The following is a 9,094-nucleotide window of genomic DNA, read 5'->3' as shown; positions in this document are numbered from 1 at the left end:
CAAACTGCTGCTTCGTTTCCAATGGGAATGTGACCGAAAGGGCTCAGGCTTTGGGGGACAGAGCAACAATGAGCCTCCTTCTCCCAAAGCTGACATCGATCGCCTGGGAGCGCTCTGAGCGCTCACCTTTTGGAGCCCAGCACCCCCGGGCCAGGAGGCTGTAGCATCCTTGTAGCATCCTTTGCTCCGCGTCTGAACACCTGCGTTGGTGCTGTTTTAAGCGATGTGGCTGCCAGTGAGCAGCAACAGCCATGGAGCCTTGTTTTTATTTTTTCATCTCGTGCTGCGGATGCGAATAGCATCCTTCACTCACCTTCAAGGTTTTTTTTTTTCCTCCCATGACTAAACACTGGGGCTGTTGAAAACCCCACCTTGGGAGGCTGCAGCAGCCGAGCTGAGCCATCGCCAGCTGCTCCTGTGTATGGAGCCTGGCGGAGCCGGGGGGGACCCAGCGCCACGTCCCCAGCCGGGCTCAGCCCTTCCACCCCAGCGGGGGCTTTCCCCTCCGTGGGGAAGGGGCTGGGGACGGCCTGCAGACCGCGTCCTGCAGCTTCCCCAGGAGGGCAGGAGAAGTCGGGACGCGGTGCCGGCACCGTGCTGCCCACAGGGGAGCCGTTTGCCCCCAGGTCGGGTCTCTGGGCTGAACCCAAGGAGACCCTAAACCCACGTTGTAATGGGGCACTCGGCCTCTGACGGCAAGACCCCAAAATGGGCTGGCCACTGGGGAGGCATCGCTGCACCTCTGCCCCCCGAGGGTTTCTCCACACTCCCCTGACAGCAATAGCAAGGGAATGTTGCCTTTGTGGGTCCCCGTTGTGGCCCTGGGTGCTCTCCGGGTGGCTTCTGACTGTCCCTATGCTCAGGGAGCCCCCCCCAAACATCAAGCACACGCCTGGCCTCAAGGAGCTGCGCCCAGCGACAGCGGCGTTCCCACCCCAGCCAGGCAGAGACAAGGACCCCGGCACCCACAGCCTTCCCCTGCCCCAAGCTGCCCCCCCCCCCCCGTGTCCCAGGGGAGCAAGAGAACGGATGGAAAACGGACAGAAAAGCAACCACAATTAAACTCCAGCACAATCGGCAGGTAAAAATTATACTTTTATTTTTGAGTAAACCAGGAAGGAGAATCAATTGGTTTGTTCCATTTGACAGTTTGGTTAAAAAGGCCAAATAATGTTTTATTCATGGATGCTCAACCCGAGGGGAAGGAGTACACAAGGACAAACCCCAATCAAGCAACGGATCCGGAAGAAAACACGTTCTAAGCTCAGCACCGAGATGCAACCGGGGAAGCAAAGATGGATGAGGTCTATTTTACACATGATGAGAAGCAATTTAGCTTTTATTTTTTTTTTTAATCATTTTATTTATTTATTTATTTTAAATACAGGTTTAGGTGCTTTTCAGCTATGAAAAAAGGCAAAAAAGTGCATAAGTTGAGAGAAAAGGCAGAAATCAAGCAGTAAGAGGTTTGTTTCCCATGGCTGGGGAGAAGGGGCAGGGCAGGGGCAGGGAGACTTAGGACAATGGTTTCCAGGTAGCATTAAAAAAAGGTCTGTATACCAAAACGTAATCACCTGTGTTATTTGGTCCATTAAAAAACGGTTTATTCACATTGACACTCCCCCCCCCATTCCCAGACAAGAACGTGATTAAGAACAGGGTGAGCAGGGAGAGACGCGGGCTCCTCCGCCCCCGCCGCCCCCTCTCCCCTACCCTCGGGCTCGCTCGTTTTAGCACCGACCGGGATTCCCATCCCGTGAAGCCCACCCCGGCTGCCCCTGGGGTCCCCGAAGGGATGGATGGCAGTGCCAGGAACCCCGGCCACGCTTCTCCTCCCGTTGCAGCCGGCTGGGAAACGAGCCAGGAGCAAGATGCTCGCCTCTCCCCGCTCACACCCTGCTGCGGGTCTCTGGCCCCGCTGTGCCCCAAACCCCGTCTCCGGTCACCCCAACCCTGCAACCCTGTGTGCTTTGAGAAAGGGGACTGCAAGCAGGAGGCACGGGGTCGTCTCCCACTCCGTGAGGCCATCCCCAGGGACGTGGCCCCAGATGGAGCCAAGGAATGTCTGAACTCAGCCATTTTGGTCCCTCGAGTCCCTCGGGGCAGGAGCTCCTCGCTCCTCCCTCCCTGCGCGCACGCTTCCAGTTATACCCGTCCCTGCTCAGCCCCAGGACCTCCGCAGCCCAAGGGAGAAGGGGACGAGGATGTGCTTTGAAATTTTGGTCCGTGATGCGATCCCAAGTCAGTGGTGGCCCCAAAAGCCACCACGGCTGGGGACCAGTGAGAGGTGGGGACGGCGTGGGGGTCTGGGGTGCCAAACCCGTCTCTGCCTCTGCCACTCAGGGCTGGGCCACCAGGGGGGACAGTCCCCAGGATGCTCCCCAGCACAGTGGCAGGGGGGGAAAATCTTTCACGCTCGGCCCAGAAGAGGCACAGGGATGGGGGCTGATCCTGCTGCCTCCCCAGACCATCTGCCCAGCGGGTGGAGGGCTCAGGAGGGTCCCAAAAGCCCTGCAGCAGCAAAAGGAAAGCAGGAAGGGTCCGGGTGGATCTGGGGAACGACCACTGCTGACAGAGGAAGAGGCTGCCCCCGGCACGCGGGGCCCCAAAGGAGAAATAGGGAGCCACAGGGGGGACACGAGGCCCGGGTGGCGCGGTGCTGCCAGCACGGCCCGGCCCCGTGGCAGCCCCCGGAGCCCTGCGGTTCCCCGGCCCCTGCAGCGGCTCGGCCCCTGCTCGGCCCCGTGGGGCCCGGAGGAAGGGGGGAGCTGGGACAAGGCAGCCAGGCCCCGAGGCAGGAGCAGCGCCCAGGGCTGGCCAGAGCAGCCGCTCTGAATCCCAAGAAAGACAGAACTCGTTTACGACTTTAACCGCAAACGTTCTTCTGGTTTGCAACGTTGTGAGGACTGAAGAGAGAGAAGGCTGGATGGAAACACCAAACCGGAGCTGGGAGAAGCAACGGGGCAAGCCAGAGCAAGAGCAGCACAGGGTGGAGGCTGCCAGATCATCTCCCCCCCCGTCAGCCCTCAGAACGAGCATCCCTCCCTGCCCTTCTCCCTGCCCGGCCCGTCCTGGTGCGAGGTGGGGGGATTTGGTCCCAGCAGAGGATCTGCTCCTCCCTCTGCACCAGCTCCCAGCGACTTGGCTGCTTCCCCCTGCCAGTAACTGCCCGAGCACCTGGGAGGGGGGCCCCGGCTGGCATGGGTGCCCCGGCCCCTCCGGAAGGCTAGAGAGGGGGGAGACTGAGGGAGAAGGAAAGCGACGGCCGTCTGGTCTCCCGAGCCCCCAACATCCCTTGCAGACAGTCCCTCAGTCCCGACAGAGCGAGAACAAAGCTAAATTGGCAAGAGAAACCAGAGGCGGCTGCAGAAACACAAAGAAACCGAGATGTCAGCCCGCGGCTCCGGCGGGCAGCGGCAGAGCACGCTGGAGAAGGGGTGCTGGGTGGGAGGGAGGGAGACGCACACACACACACACACTGGGGCTGGCGCGGGCGGGGGGCTCGGCGGGGGGGGCCGCGCGCCCCGTCCCCTCCCGCGGCTCAGATGGCCTCCACGTAGTTGGCGGGGAGCATGCCCGTGTCGCCCGTGCGCTCCACCGTGCCGTACATCCACCCGTCATCGATCTGCTGCACGTTGATGATGGTGTCGCCGTCCTGGAAGGAGACCTCGTCTTCGTCGGCTGCGTTGTAGTCGTAGACAGCGCGGAAACGCTTCTGTGGGAGAGAGAGGTCAGTGGGCACGGGGCTGGCTCCTGGAGGGTCCCAGGGCACGGAGTCCCACCGAGCCCCCCCGGGAGCTGTGCCGGACCCAGGAGGTCCTCACTGGGCACCACCGAGGGATGCCGGTGCCAGGAAGAGCCACGGCAAGCGGGAGCCTGGCACCCAGCACGGCACCTACGGGCACCTTCCAAACTGCTCCTCCCCAGCACAGCCTGCGGGCACGGGGAGCAGCTTCCCAGCAGCAACCCCTGACCCTCAGGGGATGGGAAGCGGTGGCGGGGTGGGCGCTGTGGAGCCTGGGCTGTACTCACCCCCCCTCCAGAAGGAGCGTTGCGCTGCGTAGAGGCTGGTGCCGCGGGCTCCTTGTAGCCGTAGGACTGAGACGACATCTGCTGCTGCTGCTGCTGGTAGACTGGGAAGGAAGGATTGGGGCTGTCAGCCAGAGCTGCGGCTGGGCGCTGGGGCTCAGGGGGCACACAAAGCCCCCTGCGAGGGAGTACAAGGCTCTAGCAGCCGACGGGGCTGGCGCAGAGCAGAGCTGCCAGCCCTTCCTGGAGCCCTGCGCCCTACCTGGGTTGCTGGGCTGGACGTGATGAGACGGCTGCTGCTGCTGCTCCGTGGGTCTCCGGTAATTGGTGCTTTCCTGGGAGTTCCTGCGCTCCATCTCGGCACCCTCGCTGGGGCTGGGGCCCATCCTGCTCCTCTCAAACTCTTCATGGTACTTTATCTGCAGGGGCAGAAGAGAAAGAAGAGGTCAGAGCGCAGCCTGGGCAGCTCTGCAGTGCTGCCCCTGTGCTGGCCTCGGTCCCCCAGGGACGGCGGCAGTTCCTGCAGCCCTTTGGTGCCAGGGGCGTCCTTCAGCTGCTCCCAGCTCGCTGCTGTTTGCCTCCGAGGGCAGCACGGCTGCACGAGCACCGTGGCTGGGTCAGCCTGAGCGCAGCGCTCCTCCTCGCCCCGACCGCAGCAGCAGGCGGAGAATCGCCCGGAGGGGGACGTGCGCCAAGGTCTGCGGGGAGGAGCAGGCGGTCTGAGACACCAGGAGAGTCGTCCTCTGTGCCCAGAGAAAGGAGGTTTCAGGATCCCGTGGGTGGGATACATCAAGTTTTCAGGCGTGGGTGAGATTCAGGACCAGGCTCCCAAGCCCACACACCGCAGGAGCGTGGAGCTTTAGGAATTCCACTCCGCACACACCGAGTCAGTTGTGCAAACCCCCGACCCACAGCCAGGTGCAGGCGGTGGCGTGGAGGTACCACTCCTACCCACTACCTGCTCCCAGATGTCTCTAACTGAAATACCCCAGGCTTTCCCACTGCAGGAGACCCAGCAGGAGGCCCAGCAGGTCCCACCAGCTGCACCTCACCAAACCCTCCCGGCAGCCAGCACGGCGGGCAGGAGGAAAGGGTTAACCCAAGGGCCTGGGCACAAAATTAACGGCCACGTGTGTTAATGAATACCCTGAATACGCTGCCACTGGAAGGCACCTGGAGCCCATTTGCCTGCTGGTTAAACAGTTCCCTACCCAAGGGCGCTACGGGCTCCTCTGCAGGCGGGAGCAAAGCCTGGCGCAGCCGCTCTCCGGGTGCTGCAGGGACACCTTTGGGACAGCACCTTCCAGCAGCAGAGGCACGGGCTCAGCCCTTGCACAGCCCCATTTCCAGGAGGGTTTCCTGATGTGCAGAGGGGTGGGGGGTAGGGGGCACCGTGCCGCAGAGACGTTCACGCTGCTGCTGCCTCGCCGCGCAGCCCCTCCGCCGCCCGCGTGAGCCCAGCTGCTCGCTCACCCTTCGGATTAAAACCCTGCCCGCGGAGCCAGGCTTTGTGCAGGGAGCGGGGCTGTTCCCACGCCTGCGCTAAGTGGGTCACTGCCACCCCAGGCTGGCAGCCAGCGGCCCCTGGGGAAGCAGCTCAGAACCGCTCCGTGGCCGGGAGGGGGGAGAAGGGGGCCGAGCAGCCCCTCGGGGTTGCCCGCAGCAGCCGTAACGCCTCGTCCTGCTGGTATTGAACACCCCAAACCCTCCCCAGTGTCCCCCGGAAAGGAGAAGGCCACAGCCCCACTCCACAGAGGGTGGAAGGGCTGCACGGCCCCGGCTCAGAGCCCACCGAGAAGCAGCCCCCAGGGGAGATCTGCCGGCCAGGTCCTTTTCCCCAGGGGACCCTTCCCAGGCCTGCGCTGTCGTGGGGTTCGAGCGCAGATAACACCCTGCAGCTCCCCAGGGAGCGAGCAGCGCTTGCCAGAGAACTGCACAATGAGATCAAAAGGCAAGGGAATAAACAACCCCCTCCCGGCCCGCCGGGCATTTCTGTGTTTGTGCGCGCGTGGAGCTCCTTCGAGCAGCGCTCCCTCGCGGGGCGCAGGCACAAAACCTTCCCCCCGCACCCTGCTGCAAGCCCAGACCCTGCTCCCCTGGGGGCAGCCAGCGGCTCCCAGCACGGCCTCGTCCCCGAGACAGAGACACTTGGTAAGGATGGAGGAGCTCCCCGGGCTGCACCCCAGAGCCGAGGCACACCGTGTCCGGGGGGCTGCAGGGAAGGAGGAGGTGGGCTGGGTGTCGGGACAGGAGGGGCTGGGGGGAGCTCGGTGCCTGCCCCGCTCCCAGGCTCTGTCCCACCGGGTCCTGCTCTGGGCACCGCAGACCCCAAAGGGGGCGGGGAGCTCCCAGCAGCCCGTCCGAGGGGAAACCCAAACCCGAGGGGTTTCTCATGCTCAGCTGCATCTCTGGGGGCAGGCTTCATGGTGAGCGAGGAACCAGCCCCCAGCCCTGCCGGCTGCTAGGCCGGGTTTTGCAACAGCTCCCGGCCGTATGATAAGGAACAAACACGACTTTCACTATCAGCGAAAGGTGAATTAACCCTCTGCACGCTGCTGAAGGCACGTTATCGAGCTCCCGTGCCACGATGCCTGCAGTACGGGGCTGAGCTTGGGAAGGGGAGAAGCTCCCAGCCTGACGCAGCGGCTCCGCGAGCGCATCCTCCTCTCCCCGCGGCAGCATCCACCCATCCACGCACATCTCATCGCCTGCCACGGAACCAGCACCTGGACGTGGATGGAGGGTGCGGGATGCAGCACAACCTGCCACCCGCCTCGGACACGGGGCTCCTCCTTTTGGAAGGGAGCCGGCTCCCTCGCAGGCCCAGGAGGAAGGGCGCAGCGACACCGGGCACGGAGATCAGAGGCTACTCACGTTGCTGATCTGATCCTGAGTCTTTTTGATTCTCTGCAGCTCCGGGGTGTCAGCCACCACGCTGAAGCCTTTTCCCTTGTTCTTCTCAAACTCCTCCTTGTAGCGAATCTGGGTGGAATTGAGAAAAAAAAAACAGATTTAGCCATGGGGGAAACCCAGCGCGCACAGCAGCTGTGTTCGACAAGACAAGACCTCACCGTGACCCGCGCTCTTCGTGACAAGCAGCAGCTTTCAAACTGGGCCTCTGGCTCGCTCTGGAGACCCCCTCACGTATCCAGTAATAGCAAAATGGGGCATTGCCAAGAGCTGATACACACAAACAGCTTCCCATGCATCTACTGCTCTGGTTTCTCTTTCAGCAGGGGCTGGGCTAACTTGGATTTACACTGCATGTCCCGTGGCCTAGCAGAGCACAAGTCACGCAGCGCAGATCACCTCATCCATGGCAATCCGCCTGCTTGAGAGTCCCAAGGATTTTGTGAGCTACGCCCATACGAGAGCAGCTCCGTGTCGGGGATGTTTAGCGTCCTCTGGAAAGGAATACACCCAGCAAGGCTAAAACCAAGGCAGGGCGTGGGGACAGAGGCCAGCAGAACACAAGCATCCTCGTTTCTGTCTGCCAGACATTGACGTCAGCATCTCTCCCATCACACCCAGGAGCCGAAAAGTCCCGTTTTTACTTGCTCCCACCCCCACCTTTTTTTTTCTTTCTTTAATTTAAACAGTTCTACACGGCTTTAAGACCCAGGCTTCCAGCTGTCCTGCGGCAGGGAGCCAACGCAGCGCCCAGCCCAGACCCGCAGCCTCGGCCCCGGGTGTCGCTGCGCCCTCGCCCCCCTGCTCCGGAAGCAGAAGCACCTTCTGCGGATGCCAAAACCCAACCGCTGACTCGATTGCTCCGAAAGGGAAGGAAACGCCGAGCAGCTGCTTGGCCCGCTCCAACGAGCGGCTTTGCTGACTTTCACCCCCTTAGCAGCCGGGGTTCAGCTCGCCCTGCGCACCGCAGGCAGCCGCGGATTGTCGCTAAAACACAAAGGTCGCCTCCGCCTCCGGGGCAGGAGGAATGAACCTCTCGCCACCCGCACGACGGGGGCAGAGCAGCCTGGCCGCGTGGGTGCAACGCGGGGCTGTGGTGGGGGAGCAGAGCAGTCGCCTCCCCGACGGAGAGGGCTGGGGGGGGACCAGACCCGCTGCTCCCCGGGCAAGAGCTGGGAAATGCTCGTCCCAGCAGGGCCAGACACCGGCGCGTGTGGCCGGCTTCCTGCAAGCCTTCCCGTCCCGCAGCGGGATGGCCGCCCGCCAGACAGACGGACGGACAGACGGGAAGCCAGGCTGGCCCCACGGAGGAGTGTGTAGGAGCAGAGCTGCGCCTGCACATCGGCCCCACGGACATGAGATAAGGCTGGGAGGCAGCGCACGGGCAGCGCTGCGGGGGAGGCAGGATAACGCTGATTTCTCCCCAAAACGCTGCCGTGGAGGCGCTGCTCCAAACCTCGCTGGGTCGCGTCCCGCCGGGCCTGGGAGCACCTTGGAGGAGAAGCCGCCAAGCGTTTTGTCACCGCCTGCAGAAGCCAAGGCACCACAAGGCATCGCTGCTGCCCTCCGGGCTGTCCCGGGGCCCCGTCCGGCTCCAGAGGGGACGTGGAGGGGTCAGACCCCGCAGCTTCCACCCCCGTGGGGGGCACGGAGCGGGCCCGCACCCGGGGAGGGGGCAGAACCAGGCAGGAGGCGAGGGGTTGCTGAGGGAAGATGAGACGTCGCTGTCTGCGTTTGGCAGAAGGGCTGGCACAGGGGAGCGGGGAGCTGCGTCCTTCCCACACCCGCTGGCTCTGGAAGGAGGCAGAGGTGGCTCAGGGGCCACGCGGAGGCACAGCGACAGCTTTGTCCCGACTTCAGTGTTTTAACAAGCCTGGCGTAGATAAGGCTTGGTACGGCCCCCTTGGCCAGCACGCGTTGCTGTACGCTTGCTTGCACCCAGGGCTAGCAAACACCTCGCAAGAGGCAGCCCGGGGACACGCGGCTCTCCCCCGTCCTGCCCCAGCCCCTCCGCAGACGGCAGCACCCGATGGCCTCATGCAGGGGGATCGCAGCCCAGGAAGGTGGCTGCAGCTCCGTGCTGGAGCGGTGCCGAGATCCCGGCTGTGTCGGGAGGCGGGTGGGAAGCGGAGGCTCGCCCCGGCCCCCCAGCTCC

At 63.4% G+C, this 9,094-nt stretch overlaps 1 protein-coding gene across 1 annotated transcript in view; it reads right to left on the bottom strand.

Annotated features, from left to right (window-relative positions):
* Window positions 1-1,076: 1,076 nt before the first annotated feature.
* LASP1 (LIM and SH3 protein 1) overlaps window positions 1,077-9,094 on the bottom strand; it is a 30,996-nt gene continuing 22,978 nt past the window's right edge. Inside the window, exons 4-7 of the mRNA XM_080565169.1 lie at window positions 6,904-7,011; window positions 4,292-4,448; window positions 4,033-4,133; window positions 1,077-3,715 (exon numbers count right to left, since the gene is read on the bottom strand). Of these exons, the coding sequence (XP_080421295.1) occupies window positions 3,542-3,715; window positions 4,033-4,133; window positions 4,292-4,448; window positions 6,904-7,011 (540 nt within the window). The 3' untranslated portion in view covers window positions 1,077-3,541. The remainder of the gene's footprint in view (window positions 3,716-4,032; window positions 4,134-4,291; window positions 4,449-6,903; window positions 7,012-9,094) is intronic.

This window comes from Anser brachyrhynchus, assembly GCF_964034855.1.
Source record: "Anser brachyrhynchus genome assembly, chromosome: 22".
NCBI classification, from domain to species: domain Eukaryota; kingdom Metazoa; phylum Chordata; class Aves; order Anseriformes; family Anatidae; genus Anser; species Anser brachyrhynchus.
The sequence above is the reverse complement of the archived record's forward strand: the minus strand, read 5'-3'. Positions and strand labels throughout refer to the sequence as shown.